General features: G+C 33.4%; 1 protein-coding gene across 1 annotated transcript in view; it reads right to left on the bottom strand.

Annotated features, from left to right (window-relative positions):
- Window positions 1-20516, bottom strand: part of LOC148948627 (protein unc-13 homolog A-like) — a 139738-nt gene that overhangs the window by 14655 nt on the left and 104567 nt on the right. Inside the window, exon 5 of the mRNA XM_089094980.1 lies at window positions 6660-6783. Within this exon, the coding sequence (XP_088951106.1) occupies window positions 6660-6783 (124 nt within the window). The remainder of the gene's footprint in view (window positions 1-6659; window positions 6784-20516) is intronic.

The raw sequence follows: 20516 nt of genomic DNA, 5'->3' as shown, positions 1-20516 counted from the left end.
AGAACGAAGTTGGCACAATGGATTATTTTTCTTTTGTTTTGCATTCCAAGGCACTTCGTATCGAAGGAGTTGTCGTAGAAACTTCGAAAAGGGTGAATTCGATTGCAAATTGGAATGGCTATTGCCCTTTTTAGTAGTTGAAAGTGATTAGAAGGCAACTAACACCCCTTCTATGCCCACCACTTCCCCAAACACATCCAATAGAAATTTTGAGATAGCCATTTTGTTCAGCATAGTTGATTTCCAGATTGAAATTATGTTTTTAAGGAGGACACTCACCCGCAGTACTCAGGGTAGGGGTTGTAAGTTATGCCCTGGGGGCATATACGGCATATACATATATAGTCGAAAGTGATTGGAGGGCAACTAACCCCCTCTCACGCCTACCCTCTCACGCCTACCTTTTCCCCTAACACATACAATCAAAATTTGGAAATAGCCATTTTGTTCAATGTAATTGAAAGTTCTGGAAACTAGGTCCTTGAGGATGACAGCCCCCCGCAGCCCTTAGGGCAAGGGTTATAAGCTATGCCCTGGGGGCAAATAAGGTTTTCATAGAAAGCGTTGTCATAGAAACTCCAAAAAGGGCTCATTCGATTGGAAATTGAAATGGCTAGTGCCATTTTTTATAGTCGAAAGAGATTAGAGGGCAACTGATCCCCCTCTCATGCCCCACCATTTATTCAAACACATCCAATCAAAATTTTGAGATAGCCATTTTGTTCAACGTAGTTGAAAGTTCTGGGAATTAGGTCTTTGAGGATGATAACCCCCTCAGAGCCCCCAGGGCAAGGTTTACAAGTTATACCCTGGACCCATGTAAGGTTTTTATTGAAAGCTTTGTCGTAAAAACTTGAAAAAGGGTGCACTCAATTGGAAATTCCAAGGGCTAGTGCCCTTTTTAATAGTTGAAAGTAATTGGAGGGCAACTAACCCCCCTCTCACGCCCACCTTCCACCCCTCCCCCTCTCAGCCACTTTCTTCAACGTAGTTGAAAGTTCTGGAAATTAGGTCTTTGAGGATGACACCCTCCCCCCCTCAGAGCCCTCGGTACAAGGTTTGTTAGTTATGCCCTGGGGGGCATATATGGTTTTTAGAGAAAGCATTGTCGTATAAACTTCAAAAAGGGCTTATTTGAATGGAAATTCAAATGGTTAGTGCTCTTTTTAATAGTCGAAAGTGATTGGAAGGCAACTAACACCCCTTCCACGCCCACTATTTATCCAAACACATCCAAACTAAATTTTGAGATAGCCATTTTGTTCAAGGTAGTTGAAAGGTTCGGAAATTAACTCTTTGAGGATGACGCTCCCCCCACAACCTTCATGGTAAGGGTGGTAAGTTACGCCCCGAGGGCATATAATGTTTTTATTAAACGCTTTGTCGTAGAAACTTGAAAAGGGGCTCATTTGATGGGAAATTCAAAGGGCTAGTGCCCTTTTTAATAGTCGAAAGTGATTTGAGAGCAACTAACCCCCCTCTAACGCCCACCTCTTCCCCAAACGCATCCAATCAAAATTTTTATATAGGCATTTTGTTCAACGTAGTTAAAAGTTTTAGAAACTAGGTCTTTGAGGATGATAGCCCTCTCAGAGCGCTAGGGGCAAGTAAGTTATGCCCTGGGGGCATGTAAGCTTTTTATAGATAGTGATGTTGTAGAAAGTTCAAAAAGGGCTCATTTGATTGTAAATTAGAAGGGTTTGTGCCCATTTTAATAGCTAAAAAGGAGTGGAGGATACCTAACACCCCTCTCACACCCACCCTTTCCCCAAACACCGGCAATCAGAATTTGGAGATAGCCATTTTGTTCGGCGTGATTAAGAAGTCCGGAAATTATGTTTTTGAGGAAGAAAATCCTCCCACACACCTCAGGGCCAGGGCTGTAAGTTATGCCCTGGCGGCATTAAAGGTTTTTCTTGTAGAAAGCATTGTCGTAGAAACTTCAAAAAGGAATCATTCGATTGGAAATTGAACCGGCTAGTGCCCTTTTTAGTAGTCGAAAGTGATTGGACGGCAAGTGACCCCCTCTCATGCCCACTATTTCCCCATACACATCCAATCGAAATTTTTAGCCATTTTGTTCAACGTAGTTAAGCTGTCCGAAAATTATGTCTTTGAGGATGAAAACCCCCTCACAGCCCTCAGGGGAAATATTTTTTTCGGTAAAGTGCAAATTATGTTTTGGCCTTGGGAAGACATAGGGGTTTTGAGCCTTACTCATGTTAATTTTTGCTCGTTTTGAGTTTTACTCGGTTTTTTATTAGAATTTTTGTTCAATTTGGGTTTCATTTATTTATCGATGCTGATTTGTAGTAGTTTCACGCTTGGTAGATTATTTTATTTTATTTTGCTCATTTTTGGTTTATTGTAGCTCGTTATTTTTCCTTGAAAAACGTATTTTGTGGAAAAAGTTTTTTTAATTAATTTCTGTTCATTTTATATTGACATAGTCTTTTCAGGGAAAAAGAAAATAATAGTTTAAATCTTTTCGTTTTTTTAAGACTTTATGGTTTGGCCTGCTATTTGTATGCTGGAGTAACTTTTTCAGCAATTTTTAACAAAATACACCATTTTAAAATCTGTACACAAATAGTACTGTTAAATTTGGTTTCATACCTCCTCTAGTTGACCTGAAATAGAAAACTTCATACCATTCGCAAAAAAATCTGTTTACTTTCATTGATAGCTTGGATACACTTATGCTATTTTGATTTGGTTAAATTTTAAGAGCAGAATTAGCCACGAAAGTTTGAACATAATACCCTCAGTCGTTCATTAATTATAATGGGCAAAAGGGAGGGTGGGCGTGGGAGCGGGATTAATTGCCCTCCAATCACTTTCAGCTATTAAGAAGGCACTAGCCCTTTCTATTTTCAATCGAATGAGCCGTTTTCGAAGTTTCCCAAAAATGATAGGCGTGAGAGGGGCGTTAGTTGCTCTCTAATCACTTTCAACTATTAAAAAGGACAATAGCCCTATTAAAAAGTAAACTAGCCCGTGTGCGTGAGAGAGGGGTTAGTTGCCCTCCAATCACTTCCAACTACTAAAAAGGGCTCTAGCCCTTTCAATTTCAAATCAAATGAGCCCTTTTGGAAGTTTTTACGACAACACTTTCTATAAAAACTTTATATCCTCCCAGGGCGTAACTTACAACCCATGCCCTGAGGGCACTGAGGGGGTTGTCATCCCCAAAGACCTAGTTCCAGAACTTTCAACTACGTTAAACAAAATGGCTATCTCAAAATTTTAATTGGATGTGTTTGGGGAAATAGTTGGCGGGAGAGGGGGGTTATTTGCCCTCTAATCACTTTCGACTTTTAAAAGGGGCACTAGCCCTTTTAATTTCCAACTGAATTAGTCCTTTTTGAAGTTCCTACGACAGCGTTTTCTATAAAAACCTTATATGCCCCCAGGGTAAAACTTACAACCCTTGCCCTGAGGGCTGTAGGGGGATTGTTTTCCTCAAAGACATAATATCCGGACCTTTCAACTACGTGGAACAAAATAGAGATCTCAAAATTTTGATTGGATATGTTTGGGGAAAAGGTCAGCGTGAGAAGGGGGTTAGTTGCCCTCCAATCCCTTTCGACTATTGAAAATAGCAATAGCCCTTTTAATTTCCAATCGAATGAGCCCTTTTTGAAGTTTCTACGACAACATTTTCTATACAAAAAGAAGCCTTATATGCCCCCAAGGCATAATATCCAACTCTTGCCTTGAGCGATTTGGGGGGAGTGTCATTCTCAAAACCATAATATCCGGACTTTTTAATTACTTCGAAGAAAATGGCTATGTCAAAATTTTTATTGGATGTGTTTGGGAAAATGGTTGGTGTGAGAGGGGTGTTAGTTATCCTCAAATCACTTTCGACTCTTACAAAGGGCACAAACCTTTCGAATTTCCAATCGAATGAGCCCTTTGTGAAGTTTGTAAAACGTCGCTATCTAGATGAACCTAATATGCCCCCAGGGCACAACTTACAAGCCTTGTCCTGAGGTCTTTGAGGAGGTTATCATCCTCAAAAACCTGCTTCCTAAAACTTTTAACTACGTTGAACGAAATGACTATCTAAATATTTTGATTGGATGTTTATGGGGAAAAGGCCGGCGTGCCAAGGGGGTTAGTTGCCCTCCAATCACTTTCAACTATTAAAAAGGCCACTAGCCCTTTGAATTTCCAATCGAAGGAGCTTTTTTCAAGTTTCTATGACAAAGCTTTCAATAAAAACCTTATACAACCCCACGGCATAATTTACAACCCTTACCCTCAGAGCTGTGAGGGTGAGCGTCATCCTCAAAGATATAATTTCCGGACCGTTCAACTACTTTGAACAAAATGGCTATGTCAAAATTCTGATTAGATGCGTCTGTATGTGGGCGTGGAAAGGGTTTTAGTTGCCTTCCGATAACTTTTGACTATTCAAAAGGACACTAGCTATTTCAATACCCAATCAAATGAGCCCTTTTTGAAGTTTCTGCGACAACGCTTTCTATAAAAACCTTATATGCCACAGGGTATAACTTGCAACCCTTGCCCCGAGGGCTGTGAGGGGGTTGTCATCCTCAAAGACCTTATTTCCAGAATTTTCAACTACGTTGAACAAAATAGCTATCTCAAAATTTTGATTGGATGTATTTGGGGAAAGGATGGGCGTTAGAGGTGGGTTAGTTGCCCTCCAATCACTTTCGAATATTAAAGAGAGCAGTAGCCCTTTGTATTTCCTATCGAATGAGCCCTTTCTGAAGTTTCTACGATAACGCTTTCTATAAGAACCTTATATGCCCCCAGGGCATAACTTAAAACCCTTGCCCTGAGGGCTGTGAGGGAATGTCCTCATCGAAAACATAATTGCTATCTGGAAATCAACTAAGTTGAACAAAATGGCTGTATCAATATTTTGATTGATGTGTTTGGGGAAATGGTGGGCATGGAAGGGGTGTTAGGTGCCTTCCAATCACTTTCGACTATTGAAAAGGGCACTAGCTTTTCCAATTTCCAATCGAATGAGCCCTTTTTCGAAGTTTATCCGGCAACTCCTTCGATAAGAAGTGCCCTTTTATGGAAACAAAAGTCGATACGAAGTCCACCAAAAATATTTGGGGGAATGGTGGGCGTGAAAGGGGGGTTAGTTGCCTTCCAATTACTGTCAGCTATTAAAAAGTGCACTAGCCCTTCGAATTTCCAATCGAATGAGCCCTTTTTCAAGTTTTTAATGTAACGCTTTAAAAAAAAAAAACCTTATATGCCCCCAGTGCATGAATTACATCCTTTGCCCCGAAGACCGGGGGGGGAGTGTCCAGATAAAAAATATCATTTCCGGACCTTTCAACTACGTTTAACAAAATGGCTTTCTCAAAATTTTTACTGGATGTGTTTGGGGAAATGGTGGGCACGGAAGGGGTGTTAGTGGCCCTCTAATCACTTTCGACTATTAAAAAGGGCACTGGCCATTTGAATATCCAATAGAATGAGTCCTTTTTGAAGTTTCTACGACAACACTTTCTATAAAAACCTTATATGCCCCCAGGGCATAACTTACAACCCTTACCCTGAGGGCTCTGGGGAGGGTAGTCATCCTCAAAGACCTAATTTCCAGAACTTTCAACTACGTTGAACAAAATAGCTATCTTACAATTTTGATTGGATGTGTTTGGGGAAAAGGTGGGCGTGAGAGGGGGTTAGTTGCCCTCCAATCAGTTTTGACTATTAAAAAGGGCACTAGCCCTTTGAATTTCCAATTGAATGAGCTTTTTTTGAAGGTTCTGCGACAACGCTTTCTATAAAAATCTTATATGCCCCCAGGGCATAACTTATATCCCTTGCACTGGGGGCTGTGGGGGAGGGTCCTCCTCAAAAACATAATGTCTATTTGGAAATCAACTACGCTGAACAAAATTGCTATCTCAAAATTTTGATTGGATATGTTTGGGGACATGGTGGGCGTGGAAGGGGTGTTAGTTACCTTCTAATCACTTTTGACTATCAAAAAGAGCAATAGCCATTCCAATTTCCAATCGAATGAGCCCTTTTCGAAGTTTCTATGACAACTCCTTCGATACGAAGTGCCCTGGTCTAATAAAAATAAAAAAAAATAATACCTTGTGCAAACATCGTTCTTTACTTAGGCAGTGCTACTGCGCTACCTATGACCAAGTAAAAATTATGTGTTAGTTTCCACATTTAGAACAGTCTGGCTTCAGTAGCACTATATTTTTTATACATTTTCTTATGATTCACTATATACTTCAGTCATAATTCCTTTTGGTATATTTGGCTAACATCAGTAGCCTATGTGTCACTCTTAAATTCATACCCAATTTACAACTGTTACCGTTTTGTTGCACAGTTCGTTACCATGAACTATGTGATAGAATTTGGATAAAAATATTTATCTTTGGGACAAAAAGAAAGAGTTAGATAAAGAGAGATGGAGAGTGTGGGAGAGAGAGACATAAAAAGAGAGAGAGAGAGAGAGAGTTAGCGTTTATGACAGAGACATGTAGAAACAGGAAGTAAGAGATGGATATAGAGAGAGATAGAGAGGATAATAGAGATATGATACAAATAGAGAGAGGCTATTAATCGAACGCCTTTTTTTTACGTAGACCCATAAGTTATTTACAACAATACGATCTATTGCAAGCAAAAAAAGTATTTACCATAGGGAACTTCAAAACGGCAATCGAAAAGGATCTTATGACCTGTAAACCCTTGGGTACCAGAAACCACCCCATTTTCTATGACAAGCTCCGAGTCAATTTCAAGCCAAATTTCTCCTCCTTCCTAAAATAGAGAAAGAATGTATTAAAAAGTATATGAAGTAATAGAGCATCAATAGTGTTTTTGTATTACTTCCTGCGGTAGGGAAAACTGAGGTAATACATAATATATAAGTTTTCTCAGTCACTATTAGTGAATTCACTCAATTTGCTGCTACGTTCAACTTTTTTTTGTTGTATGAATAAATTACGAGGCCATTGTATCTAAGTTTGTCAAACAGGAAAATATTTCAACACGTTGGGAAAAGTCCTAAAATGAGGATGTTTTGCCTTACCAGAAATTTATTGTTGAAGCAGGAGGTCATTAGCAGAATGGCACAACTCGAATTAATGAGAGAAGGTAGCAGAGGACACTTTTAGAGGAGGAGAGTGTCTAAAAATACAAAAGTAGGCTATAGTTATTTCTATATTCAAAATAAAAAAAAAACTGAAAAGCACAAAGAATTTATCATAGATCCTATTTTCCAATTTTTGTTATGTAATATTATAAAGCTTGATTTTTACCATAGGCAGTTATCGGCACAATGTATTATTTCTGATTAATTTTTTTCCAAGGCACTTTGTATAGAAGGAGTTGTCGTAGAAACTTTGGAAACAGCTCATTCGATTGAAAATTAAAATTCCTGGTGCCCTTTTTAAGAGCCGAAAGTGATTTGAGGTCAAATAACCCCCATTCCACCCCCATTAATTCCCAAACACATCCAATCAAAATTTTAAGATAGCCATTTTGTTTAACATAGTTGAAAGGTCCAGTAACTATGTCTTTGAAGATGTCAATCCCCCATAAGCCTCGGGGGAAGGGCTGTAAGCTATGCAATTTGCCCATTCTTTACATGTAATATTTGTTATTGACCTTCAGTGTTCAAAAAGTCCAAGGGCACTCAGGTGAAGCTTTAAGGGAATTTTGAGGGGAGTGTTGAAGTAAATCAAGACAAATTATGTGCATACAGCCCGTTAAAAGGGCGTAACTAATCAATGGGTGAGGGTATATAGTTTAAACTTTCAGGTAATGAAAGTTCCGGCATCTTGCACTACTACTACTATTGCAATAACTACAAATACTATTTCTCCTACTGCTGCTACTACTACTATTACTACTACTAATACCGCTACTGCTAATGCAACTACTTCTTCTGCAGCGACTACTTCTAATGCTGAGGATATTTAGGTGAGAATTTAAGGAAATGTTGAGGGGAAAGTTGAACTAAATCAAAATATACTAGGTGTATTCAGATTGTTAAAGGGGCATATCAGCAATATCTTAGGAACGGCTTACCGTATAAGGCTGAAACTTCCAGGGCATCATGAGGGTTTGTTCAACAATCCAAATTGCCTGTGTACATACTACTACTGCTACGGCTGTTATTGCAGTTATTAATAGAACACTACTACCACTACCTCTAATACTACTACTACTACTATTCCTAATACAATTCATACTACTACTATTATTATTATTATTATTATTATTATTATTATTATTATTACTGCTACTACTACGGCTATGATACTTGTGAAACTAAGGCTTATTGTACGAAGGGAATGACTTAAGAGAATACGGAGGGGAAAGTTGCACTCAATCAAAAAACACTATGTGAGTAAAAAGGCCCTAATGACTCGTGGCCCCACACCATATATGGGCATAGAATACTACGATTACACATGTGCTGCCATCTACAATTTAGTCTAACGCCAAGCTAACATAATTTATTCAAAGATTATTGATCGAGTCTAATGAGGTCAAGGTCGATTTATTTGTTGTTTCCAAGTGTATTGTCTCAGGAGTGAAGTTTGCACATGCGCATTAACGGGGGAGAGATGTATTGATCCACAAAGGGGAGAGGATTTCCAAGAAATTGATTGCGTAATTGACTAGGACAAGTGAATTTCCGAGAAATTGATTGCGTAATCGAAGGGGAACTAAATTTCCGAGAAATTGATTGCGTAATCGAAGGGGAGAGGATTTATGAGAAATTGATTTACATAATCGGTGGGGAGTGTATTGATCTAGGGGAGAGAATTTCCAAGAACTTGATTTACATAATCGCTAGGGAGCATGTATTGATCCAGTACTCGACAAGTGATGTCATTTCTAATTCCTCTTTCGTGAATCAATAATTCCCCTTAGAAACGACAAATAAATTCCCCTTTCTTGAATCAATAATTCCCCTTAGAAACAACAAATAAATTCCCCTTTCTTGAATCAATAATTCCCCTTAGAAACAACAAATAAATTCCCCTTTCTTGGATCAATAATTCCCCTTGGAAACACCAAATAAATTCCCCTTTCTTGGATCAATAATTCCCCTTAGAAACAACAAATTAATTCACCTTTCGTGAATCAATAGATTTCCGAAACGAACACATGTGCTGCCATCTGTAATTTAGTCTAATGCCGACGGGCTATAATTTATTCGAGGATTATTGATCGAGTCTAATGGATAGTGTCAAGTTCGATTTATTTGTTGTTCGTCCAGGTGTAATGACACTGGGGGAAATTTACATAATCGATGGGGAATGAATTGAACTAGGAGAGAGAATTTCCGAGAAATTGATTTACATGATCACTGGGGAGAATGTTTTGATTCGATAACGGGAAACAGGATCACGTGTCTCCTTCTAAGCCAATCAGGGAGTCGGTTACATCTCCTTTTAAGCCAATTAGAGAGTGAGGTACATATGGCTTCCCCTTACATCACACTCTTCCCTTGAGATTTCGTATATTACCCATTATGCGTTGGAATTATACAATAAGAAAGCTACAAGACAAAAAGAATAAAACATTGGATATTATCGACCTTCAAGTTTCATCTACAATAATTAACAATGGGTGTTCTTTTTGGTAAATTTTCATAGTTTTTTTTCAAATAAGATTATTTTAAATAGTAACCCCTCCAGTAAATCCAGGGTATACCCCCTCCAACACAATACAAACTCCCCTATATATTGTTGATACTCGATAGAAAGCGTAAAATATGTTCTTTTTTACCACCTAGATCTTACCCCCCTCCTCCACATCCCTCTCTGTTTATAGCTTTAATTCTTTCATTAGAAATAAATCTTTTTTTGAACTTTTCTTTTGACAGCCAGCTTTCTGTCTATCCCTTAGCTATTAAGCCTCTAAGGTTTGACATAAACATTCCCGCAATGATTTAATTAGCTGATAATTAGCTGACACCCCACAATTGCACTTCCTGCATGTTTACTTTAACGGCTTAACCAAAGATTTCACAGAGAAAAAGGATACTTTCCCCCATCGAATTAAAACAGTTTCAAGCAGTTAAAACAGTTGCGATAATTAAGCTAAGCCTACGCAACCTGTATGGAAGTAGAGAAACGAGTTATTTCCAAAATTATGGTCTAACAATATTTTTTTAGGACATTATGTAAAAAGGGGGAAGGGGCAATGCCTCAATTCTAACACCTGCATTGTAAAGTGAAAACAAAGTGTTTCTTCGCGTGAAAAGTAAGGGGCCAGGATTTCTATGAAAAAGAATACATAACTTTATTATGTGTAAATTGAATAGCATTTGATTTCCAAGCATAGTATATTTCTCGTACAATTTTACTTTTTGCTATGCTGAAAAGGGGGAGGGACTTCTTTATGATAAATGCTTTCTAGACAAAATTATGGTTAGGGGGTACTAATTTTTCTTCTGTAAAAAGATTTCACTGAAAAAAAGGATACTTTTTTCCATCGAATTAAAACAGTTTCAAGCAAAAAGAGATTGCGATAATTAAGCTAAGCCTACGCAACCTGTATGGAAGTAGAGAAACGAGTTATTTCCAAAATTATGGTCTAACAATATTTTTTTTCTTAGGACATTATATAAAAAGGGGGAAGGGCCAGTGCCTCAATTCTAACACCTTCATTGTAAAGTGAAAACAAAGTGTTTCTTCGCGTGAAAAGTAAGGGACCGGGATTTCTATGAAAAAGAATACATAACTTTATTATGTGTAAATTGAATAGCATTTGATTTCCAAGCATAGTATATTTCTCGTAAAATTTTACTTTTTGCTTTGCTGAAAAGGGGGGAGGGGGCTTCGTTGACATAAATGCTTACTCGACAACATTCTGGGTAGGGGGGGGGGGGGTACTAATTTTTCTTCTGTAAAAAGGGAATCATTATTTCAATACTAAATTTTTTCTTCTTTTAAGGACAATTATGAGCATTACTCCCCTCATGAAAAGAGGGCTAGGAACACCGACCCAACCCCCGTGCAGCGATTGGAGATAGCTGACACATCCAGGAGCGTTCTATACCAGTCCCCTGTCCCTTTTCAAATCACCGTGCCCACTATGAAATCTCTCCCTTGGACATTCAAGGTTGCAGTAGAAGTGCCAAGGGGACATCGACTAGCCCTAGAATGGAATGAATATGCCCGTGATCTATTAAATGACATTGAGAATAAGAATGAGATCCCTAATATCACCAAGAAAATTAAAGACATTGTGTTATAGATTTCAGAAATAAAGTTTCATATATTTATTATTATTATTTTCTTAGGCTTAAGGTCGAGGTTTGAGAATTTTAAGAGACTATTTTCCCTATTTTAATATATTTATTCAGATATATTATATATATATATATATATATATATATATATATATATATATATATATATATATATATATATATATATATATATATATATATATATATATATATATATATATATATATATATATATATATATATATATATATATATATATATATATATATATATATATATATATATATATATATATATATATATATATATATATATATATATATATATATATATATATATATATATATATATATATATATATATATATATGTATATATATATGTGTATATATATATATATATATATATATATATATATATATATATATATATATATATGTATATATATACATATATATAATATATGAACAGATTGAGTCCAACACTAAATTTTATAAATCGAAATGGCTTTTATGTTCAAACCATAAGACCACGTAATGAAAATGGTTATGAAATAAAACATGTACAAGAGGAAATTCAGGAAATATGTAGTTTTTTCGGTGTGCAAGCTGTATAGGTTAAGGGAACGTGCCAATTGATTCACTCTTACTAGAAAAATGTCATAAACACATAGCATTATTTAATTTAGAAGACTTAAAATGTGAGACATACCTGCATTCAGTACATGATACGAAAGATGAAGTTAGATATTTCGCTCAATGGGTACCGGAAAAGATACCTGACATGGAAAAAAGCATCAGATATCCAAAGACCTAAACTCTTGCTCTCCCTCATATCAAATGGATTAAGCTTTTTTTAAATATGTCATTATGTATTTTTTCAAATGTTTTTAAATATGTTTAAGCAATAAATATCTTAAGCCTCAGCCGTCTTTATTCTTTAGAATAGTTCATCGCCATGAAAATTATACTTTCAGATTCAACATGCCAGGAAACACACTTTCAAGTTCAGCATGTTGGAGAACCCTAAATAGTCACCCCTAAAAAGGTAACTTAGCCCTAAAAGGCTAAAGAATTTTTCAGAAATTACACTTTCAGATCCGGCAAGTCAGGAAACACACTTTCAGGTTCAGCTTGTTGGAGAACCCTAAATAGTCATCCCTAAAAAGGCAAGTTAACCCTAAAAGGTTAAAGAATTTTTCTGAAATCACACTTTCAGATTCAGCATGACAGGGAACACACTTTAAGGTTCGACATGTAGGACCTTCAGGCTCAGCATGTTGGAGAACCCTAAATAGTCATCCCTAAAAAGGCAAGTTAACCCTAAAAGGTTAAAGAATTTCTCTGAAATTACACTTTCAGATCCAGCATGTCAGGGAACACAGTTTCAGGTGCAGCATGTAGGAGAACCCTAAATGCTCATCCCTAAAAAGGTAAGTTAACCCTAAATGGTTAAAGAATTTCTCTGAAATTAAATTTTCAGATTCAGCATGCCAAAGAAGTCATACATTACTTTTCAACTTCTTTTATATCCCAACATCGAATTTTGCAATGAAGAAGAAACATGTTACAGATCAATTCTAATTTTTTCCTGAGAAAATAAAAAGGTTCCACTACAGTTCCAATGTTTATCAAAGAGATGAAAAATTTAATGTCCAGTTCCAAATTTTTCATAGAAGATAGAAAAAAATTATACTTTGATCATGAATATTCACCATGAAGATAAGGAGCTCCACTTTAATTCTAAGTTTTCACAGCAAAGTGAAGAGAAGTTCAAGTTCTCTTCTGAATTTTCTCAATGAAAGAGAAATTAGTAACAGATCAATTCTAGTTTTTCCAAGAAAATATAAAAGCTTCCACTACAGTTCTTAATTTCTCAAAGACATAAAAAAAATGTAAAGTTCTGTTCTTAATTTTTCCATAAAAGATAGGTAAAGTCATACTATGACTCTGAATATTTTCCATGAAGATACAAAGTTTCACTTTAATTCTAAATTTTCTTAATGAGGTAAAGAAAAGTTCAAGTTCTCTTCTGAATTTTCTCAATGAAAGAGAAATTAATTACAGATCAAATCCAATTTTTCCAAGAAAATAGAAAACTTCCACTTCAGTTTCGATTTTTCTCAAAGACATAAAAAATTTAAAGTTCTATTCTAAATTTTTCCGTAGAAGATAGGAAAAGTTATACTATGGTTGTGTTTATTTTCCAATGACGATAAAAAGTTTCATTTTAATTCCAAATTTTCTTAAATTCAGTTCCGATTTCTCTCAAAGAGATGAAAAAATTTAAAGTTTTCTTCAGAATGTTTCCCTGAGAAGAGAAAAGCTTCACATTAATTCTAAGTTTTCACAGCAAAGTGAAGAAAAGTTCAAGTTCTCTTCTGAATTTTCTCAATGAAAAAGAAAAATTAGGTACAGATCAATTCTAATTTATCCAAGAAAATAGAAAGCTTCCACTTCAGTTCTGATTTTGTCTCAAAGACATAAAAAATGTAAAGTTTTGTTCTAAATTTTTCCATAGAAGATAGGAAAAGTTATACTATGATTCTGAATATTTTCCATGAAGATAAAAAACGCCAATTTGATTCTAAATTTTCTCGACTACGTGAAGAAAAGTTCTAGTTCTCTTCTTAATCTTCTCAATGAAAAATAAATTAGTTAAAGATCAATTCTAATATTTACGAGAAAATAAAAAGCTTCCACTTTAGTTCTGATTTTTCTCAAAGAAATAAAAATTTAAAGGTCTATTCTAAATTGTTCCATAGAAGATAGGAAAAGCTATACTATGATTGTGTTTATTTTCCAATCAAGATAAAAAGTTGCATTTTAATTCTTAATTTTCTTAAATTCAGTTCCGATTTTTCTCAAAGAGATATAAAAATTTAAATTTCTATTCAGAATTTTTTCCCTAAGAAGAAAAAAGCTTCACATTAATTCTGAGTTTTCAACGCGAAGTGAAGAAAATGTCAAGTTCTCTTCTGAATTTTCTCAATGAAAAAGAAAAAAGTTACAAATCAATTCTAATTTTTCCAAGAAAATAGAAAGCTTCCACTTCAGTTCTGATTTTTTCTCAAAGACATAAAAATTTAAAGTTCAATTCTAAATTTTTCCATAGAGGTTAGAAAAAGTTATACCTTAGTTGTGAATATTTGCAATGAAGATGAACAGCCCACTTTAATTCTAAATTTTCTTAATGAAGTCAAAAAAAGTTCAAGCTCTTTTCTGAATTTTCTCAATGAAAGAGAAATTAATTACAGATTAGTTCAAATTTTTTCAAGAAAATAGAAAGCTTCCACTTCAGTTCTGATTTTTTCTCAAAGACATAAAAAATTTAAAGTTCTGTTCTAAATTTTTCCATAGAAGATAGGAAAAGTCATACTATGATTGTGATTATTTTCCAATGAAGATAAAAAGTTTATGAGAGCAAGTTTTCTGTCAGAAGTAGCAATTTTTCCTTTCACACTAACAAATTTTCTCATCAAAGTAACAATTTTTTCCTTAACACTAACAGAGTTTTAGTAACACTAACAAATTTTCTCATCGAATCAGCAACTTTTTCCTCAATACTAGCAAACTTCTACTTAAAAATATCAAATTTTTCTTAGAAGCATAATTTTTTTCCGTCCATGATAAAAAGTTTTCAGTCATAAGTAGCAAGTTTTCCTTAACACTTACAAATTTTCTCATCAAAGTAACAATTTTCTTGAACACTAACTTAAACAAGCTTAACTTAACACTAACAACCTAACTTAAACATGGTACAAAGTCGACCTGGGGGGATTTTCCGGCGAGTATGGTTATGTTAGGTTAGGATAGATTAAGTTAGGTTAGGTTAGGTTAAGTTAGGTTAGGTTAGCCATGGTACAGTTAGGTTAAACATGGTACAAAGTCGACCTGGGGGGATTTTCCGGTGAGTATGGTTAGATTAGGCTAGATTAAGTTAGATTAGGTTAGGTTAAGTTAGGTTAGGTTAGTTTAAGTTAGGTTAGGTTAGCCATGGTACAGTTAGGTTAAACATGGTACAAAGTCGACCTGGGGGGATTTTCCGGCGAGTATGGTTAGGTTAGGCTAGATTAAGTTAGGTTAGGTTAGCCTACGTACGCGCGCGTACGTAGGCTAACCTAACCCAACCTAACTTAACCTAACATAACTTAATCTAGCCTAACCTAACCTAACCAGACTCGCCGGAAAATCCCCCCAGGTCAACTTTGTACCATGTTTAACCTAACTGTACCATGGCTAACCTAAACTAACTTAACCTAACCTAACCTAACTTAATCTAGCCTAATCTAACCTAACCTAACCAGACTCACCGGAAAATCCCCCCAGGTCAACTTTGTACCATGTTTAAGTTAGGTTAGGTTAGCTTATAATGATCGCTCATGATAAGCTAACCTAACCTAACTTAAACATGATGAAATGTTTCTATTTGTTTATTAATATTTATTCATAACTAATCTAACTTATGGTTTTGGAGATTAGATGAACCTAACTATAATTTAGAGTAACCACTTAAACATGGAGAAATGTTGAAATTGATTTATTATTATTTATTTATGCTTAACCTAACCTAACCTATGGTTTTGGAGGCTAGATGAACCTAACAAACGTAGTGAAAACAAAGTTTGAAAGAAAACTTGTTAAAGACCTGCAACTTCTAAGAAAATTTGATAGTGTTATGTAAAATTTTATAAGTGTTATGAGAAAGTTTTTACTTTGATTCAAAGATTTGTTAGTTTTAAGCAAAACTTGATACTTTTGACTGGAAAAATTTTTATCATCAGCGAAAAAATTATGAATTCAAAGACATCTGCGTCATGTTTTAGTTAAAACTTGTTTTTTCGATCAGGCAACTTGTCATCACAATAAAAATTGATACTTCTAAGAAAAAAATTGGTATCTCTGCGAGAGAACTTGCAAGCTCAAGCTGAAACGTGTTATCACAGATGAAAAAATATGACTTCCAAAAGAAATTGGGGTGTGTTAAGTAAAGGTTTGTTAGTGTTATGGAAAAAGTTGTTACTTCGAAGAGAAGATTTATTATCTTTGACGGAAAACTTGGTGCTGTTAGAAGAAATTCGCTACTTCTAAAAAAAATTGTTTATATTTGCTGGACAACTTACTAGTTCTAGCCGACATTGTGTTATCAGTGACGAAAAATTTTTAATTTAAAGACAGCATTGGTATATTTGACAGAAAAATTGCTACTTCTGACAGAAAACTCCTTATCACAATCAACAAATCGTTATCACTGACGAAATATATTGTATATTTGTCATAAAGCATGTTATCTCTAAGAGAAATTTTTTTATCTCTGACGCAAATTTGTTACTTCTAAGAGAAATTTGATAGTTGCAATGAAAACTTTGTTAGTGGTAAGAAAAATTGTTACTTTGATGAGAAAATTTGTTACTGTTAAGAAGAACTTAGCTACTTTCGGCTGAAAACTTTTGATTTGTAACAAAAACAAATTTTTCTTCTAAAACAAACCTGATGTTCTTCAGTAGAAGTTTGTTCATATTGAGGAAACTGGTGTTGTTTCAACGAGAGATTTTTGTAGTGTTACTGAAACTCAATTATTGTCAAGAAAAAAATTATTACTTTGATGAGAAAATTTGTTATTGTGAAAGGAAAAATTGCTACTTCGGACAAAAAACTTGCTCTCATAAACTTTTTATCTTCATTGGAAAATAATCACAATCATAGTATAACTTTTCCTATCTTCTACGGAAAAATTTAGAACAGAACTTTAAATTTTTATGTCTCTGAGAAAAATAAGAACTAAAGTGGAAGGTTTCTATTTTTTTGAATAAATTTAAACTGATCTGTAACTAATTTCTCTTTCATTGTGAAAATTCAGAAAAGAACTAGAATTTTTCTTGACTTAATTAAGAAAATTTGGAATTATAGTGGGGCTTTATATATTCATTTCAAATATTCACACGTGTATCTTTTTCTATCTTTTATAGGAAAATTTAGAATTGAAGTTTATATTTTTTTGTCTTTCAGAAAAATCAGAACTGAAGTGTAAGCTTTCTATTTTCTTGGAAAAATTAGAATTGATTTGTAACTTTTTTCTTTTTCATAGGGGATATTCAGAAGAGAACTTGACATTTTCTTCACTTCGTGTTCAAAACTCAGAATTAATATGAAGCTTTTCATAAATATGAAGCTTTTCTCTTCTTAGGGAAAAAATTCTGAAGAGAACTTTAAATTTTGTCATCTCTTTGAGAAAAATCGGAACTGAATTTAAGAAAATTATGAATTAAAATACATCTTTTTATCTTGATTGAAAAATAATCAAAATCATAGTATAGCTTTTCCTGTCGTCTACGAAACAACTTATAATAGACCTATAAATTTTTTATTTATTTGAGAAAAATCATAAATAACGTGGTAGCTTTCTATTTTTTCAGAAAAATTAAAATTGATCTGTAAGTAATTTCTCTTTCATTGAGAAAATTAAGAAAAGAGCTAGAATTTTTCTTTACTTCATTGAGAAAACTTTGAATTAAAGTGAAACTTTTATCTTCATGGAAAATATTCAGAATCATAGTATGACTTTTCCTATCTTCTATGGAAAAATTTAGAACAGAACTTTACATTTTTTATGTCTTTGAGAAAAAATCAGAACTGAAGTGGAAGCTTTGTATTTTATTGGAAAAATTAGAATTGATCTGTAACTAATTTTTCTTTTTCATTGAGAAAATTCAGAAGAGAACTTGAACTTTTCTTCACTTTGCTGTGAAAACTTAGAATTAATGTGAAGCTTTTCTCTTCTTATGGAAAGTATTCTGAAGAGAACTTTAAATTTTTTCATTTCTTTGAGAGAAATCGGAACTGAATTTATGAAAATTTGGAATTGAAATGCAACTTTTTATCTTGATTGAAAAATAAACAAAATCATAGTATAGCTTTCCTATCTTCTACGAAAAAATTTAGAATAGAACTTTAAATTTTTTATGTCTTTGAGAAGAATCAGAACTGAAGTGAAAGTTTTCTATTTTCTTGGAAAAATTAGAATTGATCTGTAACTAATTTCTCATTCATTGAGAAAATTTAGAAGAGAACTTGAACTTTTCTTCACTTCATTGAGAAAATTTAGAATTAAAGTGAAACTTTGTATCTTCATGGAAAATATTCAGAATCATAGTATGACTTTACCTATCTTCTATGGAAAGATTTAGAACAGAACTTAACATTTTTTATGTCTTTGAGAAATTAAGAACTGCACTGGAAGCTTTCTATTTTCTTGGAAAAATTAGAATTGATCTGTAACTAATTTCTCTTTCATTGAGAAAATTCAGAAGAGAACTTGAACTTTTCTTCACTTTGCTGTGAAAACTTAGAATTAAAGTGGAGTTCCTTATCTTCATGGTGAATATTCATGATCAAAGTATAATTTTTTTCTATCTTCTATGAAAAATTTGGAACTGGACTTTAAATTTTTCATCTCTTTGAGAAACATTGGAACTGTAGTGGAACCTTTTTATTTTCTCAAGAAAAAAATTAGAATTGATCTGTAACATATTTCTTTTTCATTGCAAAATTTGATGTTGGGATATAAAAGAAGTTGAAAGGTAATGTATGACTTCTTTGGCATGCTGGATCTGAAAATGTAATTTCAGCGAAATATATATATATACATAATATATATATTATATATATATCATATCATATATATATATATATATATATATATCATATATATACTATATATATATATATATATATATATATATATATATATATATATATATATATATATATATATATATATATATATATATATATATATATATATATATATATATATATATATATATATATATATATATATATATATATATATATATATATATATATATATATATATATATATATAAATGTCCACTGTCTTGTATAAAAAAATTTCCCTGTTGTTCTACTTATTTGTTTATATATATATATATATTTTTATTATATTTATTTTTTTATATATATATATATTTATTTATATATATTTATATTATATATATATATATATATATATATATATATATATATATATATATATATATATATATATATATATATATATATATATATATATATATATATATATATATATATATATATATATATATATATATATATATATATATAAATATGCATATATATAATATAGAAACAGATGGAGTCCAATACTAAATTTTATAAATCGAAATGGCTTTTACGTTAAAACCATAAGACCCCGTAATGAAAATGGTTATGAAATAAAACATTTACAAGAGGAAATTCAGGAAATATGCAGTTTTTTCGGTGTGCAAGCTGTTTATGTTAAGGGAAACGTGCCAACTCATAAACTCTTACTAGGAAAATGTGATAAAAACATAGCATTATTCAATTTAGAAGACTTTAAATGTGAAAAATACCTGCATTCAGTACATGACCCGGAAGATGAAGTTAGATATTTCGCTCAATGGGTACCGGAAAAGATACCTGACAAGGAAAAATGCATCAGATATCCAAAGACCTAAACTCTTGCTCTTCCTCATATCAAATGAATTAAGCTTTTTTTAAATATGTCATTATTTATTTTTTCAAATGTTTTTAAATATGTTTAAGCAATAAATATCTTAAGCCTCAGCCGTCTTTATTCTTTAGAATAGTTCATTGCCATGAAAATTATACTTTCAAATTCAACATGCCAGGAAACACACTTTCAAGTTCAGCATGTTGGAGAACCCTAAATAGTCACAAAAAGGTAAGTTAACCCTAAAAGGTTAAAGAATTTTTCAGAATTGACCCTTTCAGATCCAGCAAGTCAGGGAACACACTTTCAGGTTCAGTATGTTGGAGAACCCTAAATAGTCATCCCTAAAAAGGCAACTTAACCCTAAAAGGTAAAAGAATTTATCTGAAATCACACTTTCAGATTTGGCATGTCAGGGAACACACTTTAAGGTTCAACATGTAGGACCTTCAGGTTCAGCATGTTGGAGAACCCTAAACAGTCATCCCTAAAAAGGCAAGTTAACCCTAAAAGGTTAAAGTATTTCTCTGAAATTACACTTTCAGATCCAGCATGTCAGGGAACACACTTTCAGGTTCAGCATGCAGGAGAACCCTAAATGCTCATCCCTAAGAAGGTAAGTTAACCCTAAATGGTTAAAGAATTTCTCTGAAATTACATTTTCTGATTCAGCATGCCAAAGAAGTCATACATTACCTTTAAACTTTTTTATATCCCAACACCGAATTTTTCAATCAAGAAGAAACATGTTACAGATCAATTCTAAT

The sequence above is a fragment of the Artemia sp. Qi Xiang Cuo genome, chromosome 9 (assembly GCF_049724085.1).
Source record: "Artemia sp. Qi Xiang Cuo chromosome 9, ASM4972408v1, whole genome shotgun sequence".
Taxonomy (NCBI): Eukaryota; Metazoa; Arthropoda; class Branchiopoda; order Anostraca; family Artemiidae; genus Artemia; species Artemia sp. Qi Xiang Cuo.
The sequence above is the reverse complement of the archived record's forward strand: the minus strand, read 5'-3'. Positions and strand labels throughout refer to the sequence as shown.